Source organism: Salminus brasiliensis, chromosome 22, assembly GCF_030463535.1.
Source record: "Salminus brasiliensis chromosome 22, fSalBra1.hap2, whole genome shotgun sequence".
Lineage (NCBI taxonomy): Eukaryota > Metazoa > Chordata > Actinopteri > Characiformes > Bryconidae > Salminus > Salminus brasiliensis.
The window spans coordinates 18449500-18466586 of NC_132899.1; the positions used below are offsets into that span (position 1 = coordinate 18449500).

The window sequence follows — 17087 nt, forward strand, 5'->3', positions numbered from 1 at the left end:
ATACATGGACACAGTTTGACAGGACAAATACCAATAGGACATCTAGATATGCAGCAAGTTTCTAAATTGTACCCTCAGAATATCACAGTGCAGCTTTGTAGTGCAAGACTGGCAAATAAACACAAACACTTCTTCACATGGGAATAGGGAACAGTAGAGGCAAATACAATATCCACATTGTACACACATGCACTCCTCCTCTAGGAAGCAGGTCTCTTCTCTGCTGCTTTACAGGTGGACTGATAGGTGGAAAGCTACTGAGCAGAGAGGCAAGGCTACAGGTCGTTTCACTGAGGGCAAACGCAGCACTACAGAGGACACACCCTGTTCTCTGTTGGGGGGAGTTGCATGGAGCCTCCGTTTTCATTCTGGTCCTGTTCATCATCCTCATCTTCCTCTCCATTCTTTTCCAGGTTGCTCAAGGTCATGGGCACGCGGGCAGCAATGGTGGACATTTCCCCTATGTGGCTCTCCGCTGTCCCGGTGACGCCACCTTTGTCCGAAGTCTGGTTCATGTGGGATGAGTCTATGTTGGCACTGTTGCCTTTGAACATCTGAATCAGGCACTTCCTGAACTGTGGAAAGAGAGCAGACATGATACGTTAATTTTCATGTATAAAGGATATGGGCAGTGTGTTTGTACTGCAACACTGGGACATATTGTGATTAGATATGGCTTGCAGTAAAAGCCACAGGACAGTATTTCAAAATTAGGTCAAAATTATGTCTGATGCGTCAAATTTCAGTTTCTATCTCTATCAGGTACTTGGCCAAATAAGCTCATTCCTCTATGTGCATTTAAAAGAGCCACAAGGCAACCTTAAGTTGCTCACAGATTGGTGTCATGCTCTGAAAACAGGTGGAAAAACAAACAAGCCCACCATAGACTTTTTGTGACATGATGGGTGTTTGGAAGCCAGAGCAAACAAGGAAGGACCAGTCTCCAAAATGTGCCTAAAACATTTGAAACTGTCCTAAGACCATTCATTTAACTTTGTGCTCTCAGATATGAGCCTTTATCATTGAGCGAAGTATTAATTTGTTAAGTTAGTCTGTGACCCTGTGAGAAAACTGAACTTTGTATTTCGGTTTTAAACTGATGCAAAATAAGATTGTACGGTAGCCACAAAACTTGGAACCAACTTAAGCTGTTCCTCCAACTCAATTTGAAGGTTCTTTACACTCACTGCACCACAAAAAATATTCTTTATGGAACCCAAAATAGTTCTTCGATGGCCTCGCTTGTTAAGAGTGTGATTGAAGATATGCTTGAATTTGTTTGGCCAAATTGATTTTTTTTTTTTGTTTTTTTTTTTTTTGGTCACATGAATAGATTAATTCATCAAAGACAGAGACATGTCGAAGCATTCATTCATCATTTAACATTCATCCCCTTGAGCAATACTGTGATATCGGTTACCAAATTATTGTGTACAACCCCATTTCACATAGAGGAATCTGTCTTGCTGTGCAACTAGAAAAGGCACTCACACAAATATGCACACAATCAGATGCCAATCAAAACTCGCTCTCAGTCTCCCAGGGAAGTTTGCTTTGCATAAAAAAATGAATGAATTAATGCAGCTCTCACAGATACAGTACACTTACACAAGTCCGGCATTAAAAACCAACAAGGAAAAGGTCATTAGGTAAGCTTTATTCAGTGCATAGGAAACAGGGAAACTCTGACCTTAATTAAAGAAGAAAAGGTCATGGACACAATAGGTTTGCTTTGCACTACTTATATATTTCCTCAAGGTTTCAGATGGACTGTCCGAGAACGAGGTACCATGGGTCATTACCATGGTATCCCCATCCCCAGCTAAATATCAGATGCAAAAAAGAAGCAGTGGTGAATATAATGGTTCACAAATGAAAACACTAAAAAAACACTAGTACGTGGTATTTCTGAAGATAGCAGAAGTAAAGGTAGATTCCATTAACTAACACAAAATAGGTTTTGATACTCAGGTATATTATAATGGATTTTATTTCAGTGCTTGTTTAGTTAAGTTGTTTCACTCTTCTACCACGTCTCAGAGGTCTTCCTCAACACTTTAACTAGCATGCCTGATGTGCAACTGTATTTCACATGCATAGTGCCTCCCTTACTTTACATGTCTCAGGCCCCTCATTCAATTTTCTATTCAGTACTCTCAAGAGTTCTGACTCATTCTCCTTCTTTTCAGTTTCTCTCCTGCAGTTCCTCTTCCACCACCACTGGTGCGCTATCTATTAATTACTTTGAAAAATCTAGTGACCCTGTGACCTGAAAAGAGCTTTGGGAACAGCTGGGCAGTAACTGGGCCAATTCTGGGCGAAGACCACAGCTTTAGGGGCTCAGCAGCTCCAGCTCAGGCACAGCTTTGGCCCACCTGGGACCCAACCCCTGGGGGGTGATCATCAGAACCACTACACGAGAGAGGGTCTCCACTACTTCCTCCTCCGCATTACACCAAGACAGCAGATGCTGTCAGATGAGGGTCTCTGGGAACTGAATGTACTTAGAATAAATGACGTGAAGATCCATTACCATGGCTGTAACACAGTAGCCATAGACGTCATAACACAGTGGTGTGTCATTTTCATGAATAAAATAAATTCTGGGTCTAAGCTGTTAGTTTCTATGGGAACAATGAATGGGGAAAATCATTACTGCACCCTTCTCCATTCCACCAACAACAATGGAAACAGCTACTGAAATGCTTTAATTAATCTGGGAAATGGTAGAATAGGTTGGTAGAATGGTAGAATTTCAGACAAGGATCTGATAGATGTGTTTATATGACGATTTTCACCAACAAACTCAAAGTCAAGCTTGCAAAGGTGGTCATGGCTGGAGCACTGGACATATGAGGAACTCCTACTGTTCAGGAAAAGTTGTTTAACAGTTGTTATTAGCCTCAATAGCCTTATTAACCTCAAGCTTTCCAAAGATACATTAAATAAAGTGCTCACTGAAAGCAAAAGTCACATAAATGTAACATGAACTGGTCATCCCCAAAGGGAAGGAGAACCGGCCTGTATGGGAGAGGTATTATTCTTCCAATTCTTATAATAGAACTCAAGTTAGTTCAACATCTTTTAACCTAACAACCGAACAAAGCCCTCACCATTTAATGGATTACATTACACCTGTCATGCAGTCCTCTAAGGAGCTTCAGCTCCATCCCTACAGTGTCATTTGCTCTCCACCAGAGCATGCATTTACACATTTTATTTACAACTTATTTCTACACTTCCATGTAATCAACAATTTAATAAACACCAATTCTGTACATTGCCCACAATTCTGTGCATTGATCCACTGTTATCATCAGTTCCCTCTCTCATTCACTGTACACTGTCTAGGCTTTATCCTGTGCTTAATGATTGTCTTGATTCCTGTGATTGATGAGTCTGGATTCCTTCAAAGGTTTCTTATTTCAGCTTTGAGGGAGTTTTTCCTTGCTTACTTGGGGATCATATTTTATGCGTTGTTGATCTTTTGTTTCATTACTGGATTAAATCTCTGATTGTCTGCTGCTGCTTCATAATACATAGCATAGCATAGTAGCATATTACTCATCTCGGTAATGCTTGCTACTAGTTCTTTTGTGTTAGATTGCATGTGACTAGCATTTTTCTAGAATGTTGCCAGATGTTCCTTCACTTGGTTGCTCTGCAAGAAAACTCAACGTCAGTGCCTGTTTGTCCTCTTTTTGTTTCGCTTAATGCCCTCACTTCTATGTGCTTCCATTTCTGTTAGCCAGCACCTGCCGTAAAGCAACAGCACCCTCACTGATATCATCATTACAAACAAGGCACTTTTACAAAGCCTTAAAACTGAAGCTGAGAAGCTTTAAATGTCTATGTGGTGAAATGAGCACATTTTATGGTATCACTTAATTCATTTTGGACACACTCAGGAGCTCCCTCTAGTATTCTCAAGTGGTAATTCTCCTCTCTACAAGTTCTCTGGTGTAACCTCCTCTCTGTTTGGCAATGCAAGTGGACAGGCGTAAAAAAAGGAACAGCAGAAACAGCTGCATATAGGCCTAATTCCTTATATACCCAATGGTAGAATTTCAGTCAAGCATCTGACCAGTGTTTTAGTGAGGTTGCCAGTCTAATGGTGTCATATCAGTGTGCAACAGTGTGTTAGCTTACATGTAGCAATACTGTCACTTCATATAACAGTATTCATATTTGGAGCCTCTAGTAATATTCTAGTGAGTTAAAACATACAACGTTTAGAACTTTTTTGGTCCTAATTGGACATGATTTCAGAAAAATAATGACACCTACTCAGTGGTCTATGTACTGTACAATCTTTCTTCTAACTGAGTTGATGGGTCCCTTGGGAATGGATACTATCACGAAGAAAAGCTCATATAAACTCAAGTTCATTCATGAAAGCGGAATGGTAGATTAAGAAAACTAAAGCCACCCAGAATGTACTGGTGGATGACCTATGTCTAGGGAGACTTACAAAAAGGCACACAATGTATTTTTAATCAGACTTCCTTTAACCACTCTATGCCTTTGGGTTGCACCTTTAAATATAGATGTTTGATCTATTATAGAACCAAGCAAAAGCTAAACACCCTTTAACGGTGTCAGCTGCTATTTTGCCCCTGCTAAGGATGGCCACTGAGAAAGACTGCCCACTTCAACACCCATGCTCAGTGTGACAGTGGTACTAACTGAGTGCTGGCATGAGAGTAGACCACAACCATGTGGCGATACTACAACTGTATTTACGAATGCAAAATGTCATAGACTGCCTCATGCCACTACAGGGTAATAAGTTAACCCCATTACCCCAAGACCTGGTTTTGCAGATAAATTTAAAACCTGGACTAAAAAGGATTTTCAATGATAGTTGGACATTGGTACTGCAATTTAACCTAAGATTAAAGTTTTGTGTGCAGGAAGCTGACAGTAAGGCATAACTACACATACTGTACATTAATTTCATACTAGTTACTGAATAATTTATAAGAGTTCCTGAATATTAAATCATAAGATTAATAATTAATGAATCTGTCAAAGGGTTCAGGAGATTAAAACACATAATAAATAGCCTTATGCGACATGTTTAAATACACAATACAAAAAGTGATTATTTTCTTTATTTATTCTTAGTTAGTGCTCGTTTTGAATATAGCACCCTATGGCAGAAGCCACCCTCACAACAAAAACGAATACTGCAACTGTGTCCCTAACAGTAAGCCATGAAAAAGTGCATGCATTAACACTGCAACGTGGCAATCAGAAATACAGTACATTAAACAGACAGTAAGGCATACCTGTTTGTTCATGAACACATAAATCACAGGGTTGTACACAGCTGCAGTCTTAGAGAAGAAGGCTGGTGCTGCAGCAAGGCGAGGGTCAATATGGATGGTGGGACAGGCTGTAACAGTGATGGAGAATGCAGCATAAGGCGTCCAGCCGACCATATAAGCAATTATCATTACAATGACCATCCGTGCCACTGCTCGGTCTGGCTTCCGAGTATTGCCCAGCCTTCCATGAGTGTTCGATACCTGGGTGAGAATATCACATTATTACAAGTAATCACAGATAATATAATAAAAGTTCAAACAAGGAATCGTTTTTTCAGATATGGACACCTATACACCTATAAGTCTAATATATATAATATATATCTATTTGTCACTTTCTACATTTCAACACTGAAACACTACATCCTTTATATTGTAAGTATATCTCTTTATGAATGGACCAACAGAACTGGCCTACAGTGTATTCTGACAAATAGATAGTTAGATACATTAGGCAGCAAGTGAACAGTCAGTTCTTGAAGGTGATTCCTGTTAAAATCTGAAAAAAATGCTCAAGCCAAATTGTGATGGCTAAATAGCTGAGTGAGAGCATTTCCCAAAGGACCAGTGAATGAGCAACAGGGTCATGGGCACCTAAGGCTCATTGATGCAATCCATGGAGGCCCCACCTCACAACATACAGTACTTTAAGAATCTGCTGCCAACATCAGATACCACAGGGTTTTTTTTCCAAAGGCCTTGTGGAGTCCATGCTCCACATTTCCTGTTCTTTTACAGCCCTACTTCAATGCATTAAAATTATAGTACAATCACAAGAACCCACCTTTCTGAGCTTCTGCATGAGTTTACCATAAGAGACAACAATTACTCCCAGAGGAAGGATAAAGCAGGTAACGAAGAACGCAATGATGTAGGTGTGGTCATTGTAGTCTGTCGAGTACCTTAATGAAAAGAGCAGAAATGTAGGTCTTTTTTGTCCTTGGAATTGCATCTTCTGGTCAACAGTTGTACAAAGAGATTGAACAATATCTGCATACAGTGACATCCGTCTGTCAGATATGGATCAGCTCAGCATGGCTTTTATGCACCCTGCTGTGATTATGGTATGTTGATTTAGCCTTCAATATCTCAAAAAGCAATCAGAAATTACACTGGGATTTCCAAGGTCACACACATTTTATATCTCAGAAAGTTTTTCAAAGCTGCACAGCTGACAAACTTTTCATTTTGATCCATTGCACCCATGAGTGAGATTTTGTGTAAGCACATGGCCTTGAGCTTTTAGCAACGTGAGATTGCTTTGCTTGGTGCAATTATAAGTCAAGGCGGTTTCCAGAAAATGATGAAAACAAAGCTTCTGTTCGGTCAAATTAAAGAATGGCATTTTAGAGAACTGTGATAAACATATCTAGTTTAAATCACATATTTTGTTCATGTCAATGAGAAAAAAGAGAGTGGGTGGTGAGAATTGCTTTAAACTTACCAGTTTGGTTCACAGGTGGTGCCAATCTTGCTGACTGTGTAGCTGTTCCAGCCAAACACTGGAGGAATGGTGCAGATGAAGGAGAAGGTCCAGACAAACAGAAGACCCAATGCTGCATGTTTTCCTCCTAAACGAACGTTTTTCAGTGGCCGACAGATCACAAAGAAACGCTCAAATGCCAGAATTGCCAAAGACCACAGAGCCACAATGCCTGCAAGGCAAGAGTATACATATAAGTATATAAGTATAAGTACATTCACCCTCAGTGTGGTGTTGTTTCCCCAAGGCTATCTCCTCTAAGTACACTTTATGTAATGATCGATTGCCTGGCCTCAGTGTTGTAGGCTGTAAGAGCAAGGTACCTTTTACTTTGTTGAGTGTGCTGGTGTGTACTACTCTCCACTCTCCCGCTCCCACAGAATTTTCAGCAGAACATTTAGCACTTTATTAAAATGTGTTTGACTGTAATAATTCAATAAAATATCAGTAAAATAACAGTGTATTTCAAAAGAAACTGTAATGATCATTTATGTACATGTATTGTTTGTTTCACAGAATATGAATTAGGGTATTTGACTTGTCAGTCATTTGGTCATTTTTTTTTTACAGTGTCAATTTTCTATACCAGCCCTCTATTGCTGTATGTAAATTATGAGTAAGTAATAATAACGTATATTCTAGTCCTCAGCTGAACTATGCAAAGGGAATTCAAATTACACTTAAAGCAAAAGAAGATAAACAGTTGATACTTTGACACGCTAAAGGTGCCAAATTGGGTTATTTGGATTGATGCCACATTTGGTCCATCAATGAACCTTTAAGTGGATGTTTTAAAGAACATTTTGATAGTTGGTCAAAGATCTATGAACACTTCCTTTTAAAAGAACCTTTCGATGGATGGTTTTGTAAAGAACTGATTTTGTCAATGAGATGTGTGAGTACAAAATCAAAAGTTTAAAGAAGCTCCACATTTTTAGAACCTTTCAGGATGTGTTTTAAAGTATGACAAAACATTTCAAAATATTAATAAACCTTGACGTTTTAGAGAACCAGATCCAGAAAGAACCTTTTGATGGATGGTTAAACTGTTGTTGTACATGAGTGTGAATTACTAAATCAGTGTGTACCTAAATCCTATAGGACATAATTTCTTGATAGACTATAAAATATCTATAGACGCGTCTATAGACATAGTACAGAGTTTTCCTGCTCTTACAGACCTCCTAAACCTGCCAATTAACAAGTGAGTGGAATCAGGTGTGCTTGACCAGGAAAACCACAAAACTGTGCAGGCATCCGGCCCTCCAGGACCAAAATTGCCTACTCCTGCCCTAGTAGAACATCTCTGAGCCACAGGTTGGAAGGCTGAAGGTGGTCTCAGATCACATGGTGCAAAAAGGAGACGTGGATGCTAACTTGTCTCACCAAACAGTGTGGTAGGAAAGACTCACCGAAGAAAGTAACAGCAAATCCCTCCAGCACACATGCCCACTTGCCCAGGAAGAAGTAGCCACACGCGTTAGTGAGAAAACTTATGGTGCCTCCGATCAGAGACACGAGGAAATCCGCCACAGACAGGTTAACGATGATGTAATTCAGCGGCTGCCTCAGCTGCTTGAACTTGTAGGTTACCAGCATGACGGTGAAGTTCTCAGTCAGTGATAGAGAAGTCACCACGAACATCAGACACGCCAGAAAAGTGTAGTTCCACGGGGCGATGGACTTCAGGGGACCAGTAAAGGGGTCTGTGGACTCTAAAGCGTCTCCAGGCTCCGGGGTTGCTGCGGCTTCTGTGTATAAAACCCCGTTAACTGAAGCGGAGTGCGGTTCCATGGCTGAGACAGGGACGGACACTGAAGAAAGTGAGTGAAGACAAAGTTCAGAAAACCATCACTGAAGATCCAGCACCAAGCGTCAGGGAAGAGAAGAAAGAAAGAGAGGCGCTGAGCTTCTATCTAACCTAACAGAAACTGATGCGCGTCTGCTGCCTGTCTCACTGCCGTGGATTTCAGAGAGAGACGAAGTGAAGGTTTGCTGGAAACATCTTCTGGAGTGTTAAAGCAGGTCAGGGATACTCCAGTCTCTTAAAGAAGGAGAGAATCCAAGTTGGAGAAGAGTGTGGAAGTCACGAGGTGTGTTTGCGTAAAGCTGAAGGAGCTCCCAGCTTGCCTTCGCGCACCGTCCTCAGCTCGTCGTGGGCATGTCCACCGTGGGCTCCTTTTTATACACTCTGCCATTTCCATCCCTTAAGGTGTGTGTTATGTTTCCATCCCCGAAGGTGTGCGCTATACAGTCAGTCGCTTTCTTTACCATCGGTCAACTTAGCGGAGCGTTAGGTGAGGAGGCGTGGATGTGTGCCACTGCTGTTGCCCACCCAAAGCCCCCTTCCAGGTAGCACACAGATGAAAGCCCTTTAGGTTCAGCACAGTTTTATTCATCAGCTCCTTCATCTTCGTCCTTCACATCAGTCCACCTCGCCAGCTTCACGCTGCACTGTAATGTGTGTCTTTATTAAATAAAATAAAGTATTAAGTAAAACTGATTTATTACTGGTTTATTGTACTCAAAGAAATACTTTGAAATGAAAGTAAATCAAATAACGTGAAAGCAATATTTTATAATAATTCAAATCCAAAAAATAACTACAAATGTGGGTGATAATACTCATTGTAATCATTGTAAAAAGTTCTTTTTACTTAGTCAATTTACTGTAAATTAATTCTTTATGTATATGATTTGAAGTGTATAGTGATGTAAAATTGGGTTGTGATATAAAATGTTTTCACCCAAAAAAAAAAAACTTACAATGTTAAGCTTATCTGAATGTCATGTAATAGTTTTAAACTTTAATAAGTGTAAAGATTTTAACACAAAGCTTAAAACTCAAGTCAAACCCATTCCAATCAAACCAATCATTTTACAGATTTTTTTAAATGCTCTTTTGAGAGAGTATTTTAAAGTGTACATTCATACATTGCTTCTGTTATCACCATTTTAGTAGCTTTTATTAGCCATCCTGAAGAAGTTGAATTACAGTGAAGACAGCACAGTGAAAGCTGTACAAGATTCTCTATAAGATTGCTTTCATTTATTGCCATAAACCTGTATTTATTAAGAATCTGTATCCAGAAACACTGAAAAACATACTTTCCGTGAATGTGCATCAGACAACAATAAAACTGCCCAGGTTTTGAGAAGCTTTCAAGTATTAAGAGCTTAACAGGTAGAGAGTGTGTTCAGCATGATGCCTGCTTTACCATTACAATAATCGCTGGTTTATAATTGTTTTGCCCAGGTGAACTGCCTCAGTCTGTATTAGAGCAAGACCTACATCAGCCTGAATGATATATAAATAAGAAAGTGTGTGTGTGTGTGTGTGTGTGCGAGAGAGAGAGAGAGAGAGAGAGAGAGAGAGAGAGAGAGAGAGAGCTGTTACATGTAAAGGCTTGTTTCCTTTAGTTAACAGTAGAGAGACTCTTATGTATCAGACCAAAGCACCTTTTACCCTTGGAGGTTCTTATCCGAAGACCATTTGGATGTAATGTGGATTTCGGAGCTTGCTGACAAGGATTTGTGTCCTCTTGCTCTGCTTCTTACCAGCAAGTCTTTCAAGTGAGTGAGTTTTTTAAACATGTAGTTTGTTATACGTCCAATAGATGGCGGCCCTACTAAAAGTTTTGAAAACTTGATTAGTTAATCACATGTAGTTGTAATATCAAAAAAGGGGAATAACAATGTGATGAATTTTAAACAGAAAAATACACTGATTCCTGTGTTCTGTTTTTTTACCATGAAATCTGATCACTGCGACATATGTTTATTATCTCACAGCAATCAATAGTGCTTTAGAGGCAAGTACAAGTGAACATAGCTTTGAGGGTTAAATAATTTTGTGAGTTTTGTGGGATATATTATTATTATTATTATTAATAACAATAGTATTATAATATTATGCATAATAATAATAATAATAATAATAATAATAATAACAATAATACTATGTTTAATTTATGTAGCAGATTTCTCAAACTCACTAAATCCCTTTATCTGGTCCAGCTAAGGTCTTCACCCCACTGTGCAGTCCCCCTGTGATATAAGACTGTCCCAGATAAAGTCTTCCAAATGGAATGACCCTGGTGGCCAGCCCAGCAATGCTCTGAGCCTCGATTGTAAAGTTGCCTGGGACCTAAAAAAAAAGGAAAGTCACTCTAGCAACCAGCACAGGAAGCCCCATGACTGCAGTGTAAAAATACTGGAGTGAGAAACTTCTAATCCAGAGGACAATTCACCCTCGGCCAGAACATAAAACAAACACACAGGCAACAGTACAAAAACAATACAAACACAAAATGATATAAAGTGGCAGCCAGTTTGCACTAGCACGCTTTTATCAAAACCAGGGGCACTCCCAGGGATTTTGGGCTCACAATCTCTGCCAAAATTCTCAATTAATACATTTCATAGGGTCCCTGCCAGTCACAGGCCTGCCAGTCAAATTTGGACTAGACTAGATGCTGGAAATAAATGAAACAGGGCTCACTATTAACCAAGACCAGAAGAAAATACATCACTTTCTTTGGGTATACTGCTGGGTTTAGAATCTACTTACCTTAACAGTCTTTGAATCACTGTTTTCCCCAAAACAGCCTAAATCTTGGTATTGGATTTAATTTGAAAACTGTGAGGTTGGGACTAATCTTTAGAAACCACATTATTAAAGTGGGTGTGTTTGTTACACTTGCTGTTAACAAATGCTATATCAAGAAATGCATAAAAGGGCAGATGGCAGTGCACCTGTTTTCACATCCAATCTTGAAATGTTACAGTTTTTAAAAAGAAAAAAATGACAAGAGTGAAAATACCAGTACTGATTTATTCCCAGCAGCCCAGACCTCTCAAACTGACTTCTTCTTTGTATCCTCTTATGCCTACAAAAACAATTAAGGGAAGAAATCATAGTTGCATGTTGCCACAACAACCACGGTAAACAGACAGATCTTATCATCCACTTGAGTGACGGCGCCTTTCTGTGACATTCCGGTCTCCATCAGGGACATTTCAGTACTGTCCCACATACATTCTGATTGCAGATGCTTTAAAGTTAAAATCATGAAAGTGAACAAAACTGCCTTCCCCTGGGCTGACTAGGGTTCGATTCTCCAGCTGGTCAAGCACACGATGTTAGACCAAAAAAAAAGTCCCTGGGCAAGATGTTTGATATTACTTCACCTACCTGTGTAACATGATACATTTTTTTTACATAATAAATGTACATGCATCCTTTTGTAAATCCGCATGCCAAAAGACACGGGACAGGAACTAGTATTGTGTAAGCCCCCCTCTAGCCCAGCAAAGTGTGGCAACTTGGGGTGGCATTCTGGTGGGATGTTGAGCCATGGTGTCTGGACAGTCACCCACATCACTGTGGTATTTGTAAGTGCAGGATCTTTGGTCTGAATTGACCTCTTCACCACATCCCATAAATGCTGGATTGGGCTCATGTTGGGCAAACATGCAGGCCAGAACATTGATCTGAACTTTGCAGAATGGTCCTTGAGTCAATTCTGGGCAACTTGGGCCCAATTGCACAGTGCATTATCCTGCTGAAATATTACATCATTGTGGGGACACATGAAGTCCATGAAGGGCTGCAAATGGTCACCAAGCAGTCAATAGCAGACCAGTGGACCCAGTGCCATGGGAATTCACCTGACACCAGTATGGAATCACAACCAGCCTGCTCAGGCCCCTGCAATTAAACCAGAAAGCAACAGGACCGGTTGTCTTCTAAGTTCAGCCATGTAACTCCTCTGCTGAGGTCTCTCCAATGGCTTCCTGTAGCTGCTGCCTATATCAGATTCAAGACCCTGGCGCTGGCCTACAAAGCCAAGAAAGGACCAGCTCCTCCGTACTTGTCAATGGTCAAAATATGATCTGTACCATTAAAGCTTCAAGTATGCCTCGACTTGACCCGCCATCCTTTAAGATCCAAGGAAGACAAGCATCTAGGCTTTTTTCTGTCTTGGCACCGAAGTGGTAGAACGAACTACCCCTGGGAGTCGCAGTTCTTCCACTGCACTTTGCCCAGTACTTGGCAGAGTATTCTAGTCTCTGTACTGACTTCTGTATTTTGCAGTATCTAAGCTTAGAGGTATATTTTGGATCCTAGCTGATACAAACTAGCTAAGGGTATTTTCTGAGTGAACAGTGAGACACTTTTGTAAGTCGCTCTGGATAAGAGCATCTGCTAAATGCCTAAAATGTAAATGTAAATGTAAACTGTGGGCAGTCCCAAGCCATCCCCTAAGGTAACACTTCGTGTTTATTTTTACACATAGCTATCCTGGGACTTTTGGCATGTAACATGAAAAAGCAACAAATAAACAATGTAAAAGAACACCAGAACTTCCTGGCTGCTCCAAAGGCATGAATGAGGTTACTTCCACAGTACATTACTTATTTACTAAAATAAGTTATAACTATAAAATAAAATAAGTTAGTGTGATGGGGTGGTAAGTTAAACAAACAAATCATTTTTCATCATATTTACAAAAAGCATTTTATTTAAAATAATTATATATGATGTAAACAGAAATCCATAGATAATCCTGAAAATAATAAACATTTTATGAAAAAAAGAATGTTAATAACAATCACCAATAGTATTTAGAAAAATTACATGTTAAAATCGAAAATTGTCACATGATGACTCATTTGCAGGCATAAATCATGTAAACACTGCTGATGTAATTTACATGCTTGCTTGCCTATGATTGTAGTTAACCTTTCACACAGAGGATAATAGTGTCTGCAGACTAGTGAACCAATAGCTAAACCAGTAGTAAAGCAAAGATCAACTGATCTGAGTCACTTACACGCTTTCTTCTTCTAGATTTCTCATTGTATGTGTGTTTCTGAGTGTGCTTTCACTGCTGCAATCATATTTGAGTTTCTTTTGCTTGCACAAAAAACAGTAATTCAAATTCCAGCCTACCTTTGTGCACATGTCTAGTTGGTGACGTGATTGGATGAGTCACAGTATGTCTCTCAGCCCCTTCTAAAGAGTAACAGGATATGCCAAAAAAGCCATCTGATTTTTTTACCAGTAAGCCAGACTCTTTCATATGCGCAGTGGCTTTGGCATTAAAATGACCTGTGTCCTGCTGAGCCGTGAAACATATTCATTTACCCTGCACTTTCTTATCACACTCCAGACCCTGCCTGGCAACCTTTAGGCCACAGATGGCAAGCTGTCTGTCATCTGACTAGCCTCTGTTGGATCAAGTCATTAATGTTCTCTGTTATTTAAATGAACATTATGCTTGCATATAAGCAGGGTAAAATAGATATTAATAATTATGATATGCAGTGACCATGTAAAGTTATGAGTAGCAATTAAATGCAAGTAACATCCCTGAATCCTGAGATATGTTGTGATACATGTTTAAAATGAAGGAATCCCTGCTAATTGACTTGGATCAATAGTTCTAGGAAAAACATTGGCAAAAGTTGACAAATGAGATTTCAGTACCTGGATGTGACATACTGTGAATCTCAAACACTGTTATGACCTCATTTGAAAGCAAACCCATGTAAGTAAAACAGACCTATAAGACAGGCCCATTCAAAAGCAACAAGACCATTTTATAACACTCTTAACCCTTTTTTATTAGCCCCTCAAAATGTACATACATCTCCAGCGCATCAGTGAAAGTCTTTCAAGGCTAAATGCAAGCGTTACTTCAAAAAATCTAATCAAGGTCAAGCCAAAGACCAATGCAGTTATCCAGCATACTGGAACCTCTAGACTAGCTAATCGGTGACAGCTACATTAATCTCTACAGCTGGGTGACAGCACAACATGCCAACTGGACACAGAGCGGACCCAGAAAGGACTGCAACACTCTATCAGTCTATATAATATTTACAAAATGTTTATAAAATAATTACAGAAAATGTGTTTATGTGGTTGCCCTATGCTATGCTATGCCCTTGTTTCACTAAGTCATGTTAAGCTAGTTTAGGTTAGACTGTGGCTATGTGTCAGTTGTGGGCCTTCCTAGTGATGTTAACCAGCCAGTAAAAGTCAAATTTTGTTGTTTTCACAAGCCCTCCATAAAAGGAAAACAGCATGTTTAATCCTGAGGCAAAAAAACAGGGTAGTCAAAAGGATTGTCTCAGCATTTTTCACCCCAGCCAAAGTCACATACTTGCTATTAACACATCAAAACTAAAACAAAGCCCTATCATCTAAAGCTTATTGTCCAGTAATTACATAAAAACATATTATTTTTATATTATTTTTTGGCAAATACTTTAACATAGTTCTTAGGCAGATAGCAGTGGCAGTAATAAACAGCACTTAATCCAATAGCTTATAATGTTCTTTTGAAAAATCTGACTTGATTACATTTTAAGTGACATTCGGGTAGCTAATACAGCAGTACTGTACTTCTTTTGGAGCTGTGTATGTGATCACAGAATGGGCTTCGCTTTGCTGTGTAGCTTTGTGTAGCTTTTCACAAGATGTCATAACATATTTAACTGCGCTCGGTATCTGTGGAATGGGATCCAAAAAGCAGTGTTGTTACGGGGAGAGAGAGTCTGTACAATGATTGTCAGCCAACCTTTTCCACCACAGAATCTGAGCGCACACACACACACAGACACACCGTGATGTCTCAGGCTTTTAAAGTGCTTTCTGCGAAGATGAAAAATGTCATTTGTCCTTCCAGGAAATGATTGATTGAAATCTCATTAGACGTCAAATCTGTCATGGTCAAAAATCCAGCACAAAACCAATGAATGGGATAAAATATGGAGGAGCAGTCTGCTATTTTTGGAAACTTTTTTTCAGTGGAATAGGAAGTGAATGGTACTGTTTAAGGCTTACACAGTGGAGGCAGATGAACGTATTAGAGCTTGCTGGACTGTTTGAAACAGTTCTTGGAAAACTGATGAGCTCAGATGTTTTGCTGGGAGCTCCTCCTTGGTCACATGACCATGGTAGACCCCACAAGGTATTTCGGCAGCCATCCTCATAAGGACCACATCTGCCCCATTCCGCCCCAAACTGCCCCTTCCCATCTGCCCCCTTCTGGCTCCCAGCTTTTACTATTCACTCCTGAAGGCAAATTGCAAGATCTCCCTTGTAAGCGAAGTCACAGTCACATGGCCCACTGAGAGTAGAGCTATCTTCCTCAGCTGTCACGCATATGGCGAGGAATCCCACAAGCCTCAGCCAGACTGATTTACCACCACACATTACTGATAGGAGAAACTCTGTTTGAGAGAAAACTCTGTAGATCCCCTGGGAGCAGGTAGGGAATGCAGAAACCACTGCAACTCATTTAAAAGATGAGGAAGAAAGAATAAACCTTATAGCTCCCCTTACTGTGCTTACCTCACTCTGCTCAAAATAGATCATCTGCACTGTAATGTATCACTGTGCCAAAAGCCCATCACCTATTCTCACATCCTGCACATACCGTATGTAAATATCACAAATTAACATAGTAATTTCCTTCAGGCTCTCTTCATATCTGTTTTCCATTTGACAGTTATGTGCTTTAATGCTATTAATCATATTTCACCGACAATTTCTTGTCAAAAGTTATTAATTCAGGGAAAATAATAGTAAATAATTCCATGATTTTTCTCTCAAAACGAGTTGGTTTAAAAACTCCAGCAGCACTGCTGTGCCTGATTCACTCATACCAGTGCAATACACACTAACATGCCACCACCACGTCAGTTTCACTCCCAGAGAATGACCCATCACCCAATAATACCTTTTTTTGTGACCTGTGCCGTTCTGACCACTGAAGACCAGGGTGAAAGGAGGCTAACAAAGTATGCAGCGAAACAAATGGACTACAGTCTGTAATTATAGAACTGCAAAGTTCTCCTATATGGTAAGTGGAGCTGATGTTATAGCTGATTGGTGAATGTATACAGTAATGTGCAGAGGTTTTATGCACCTAAGCATACAGAAATGATATATATCGCTTTATTTAACCATTAATAAAAGTGTTTTTGCTTTTACTCACATTAGAAAAGTAAACATGCAGGATACAGTAAAAAGTAAAAAAACTAAATTTGAAGAAAGTAGTTAAGATCTTATGAGCTATTTTTAAGAACAAAGATTAGTTCCAGATTTATCTTTGACGCTTCTAACTAGTGCATGGATTTGTTTAAATCAATTAAACCCTGATGTGTATGATGTACATATACTCACACACATTTTTCTGATATTTGCACAGTACTGGATGTACTGCTTAGGAAATCTATTTTTGTATTTCACAGCAATTCAT

At 39.6% G+C, this 17087-nt stretch overlaps 1 protein-coding gene across 1 annotated transcript; it reads right to left on the reverse strand.

Annotated features, from left to right (window-relative positions):
- Positions 1-308: 308 nt before the first annotated feature.
- On the reverse strand, positions 309-8607 carry valopb (vertebrate ancient long opsin b). Its single transcript, XM_072666886.1, has 5 exons — positions 8226-8607; positions 6775-6985; positions 6115-6232; positions 5292-5531; positions 309-575 (listed from the first exon to the last, which is right to left on the reverse strand). The coding sequence occupies exons 1-5, from the start codon at positions 8605-8607 to the stop codon at positions 309-311; spliced, it is 1218 nt and encodes a 405-aa protein (XP_072522987.1).
- Positions 8608-17087: the final 8480 nt, after the last annotated feature.

Coding starts and splice junctions, on each gene's coding strand:
- valopb (XM_072666886.1), bottom strand. CDS start 8,607: ATGGAACCGCACTCCGCTTCAGTTAACGGGGTTTTATACACAGAAGCC. Junction 5,532..6,114: donor TCATGCAGAAGCTCAGAAAG/GTGGGTTCTTGT, acceptor ATTCTCACCCAG/GTATCGAACACTCATGGAAG. Junction 576..5,291: donor ATGTGTTCATGAACAAACAG/GTATGCCTTACT, acceptor CTCTTTCCACAG/TTCAGGAAGTGCCTGATTCA.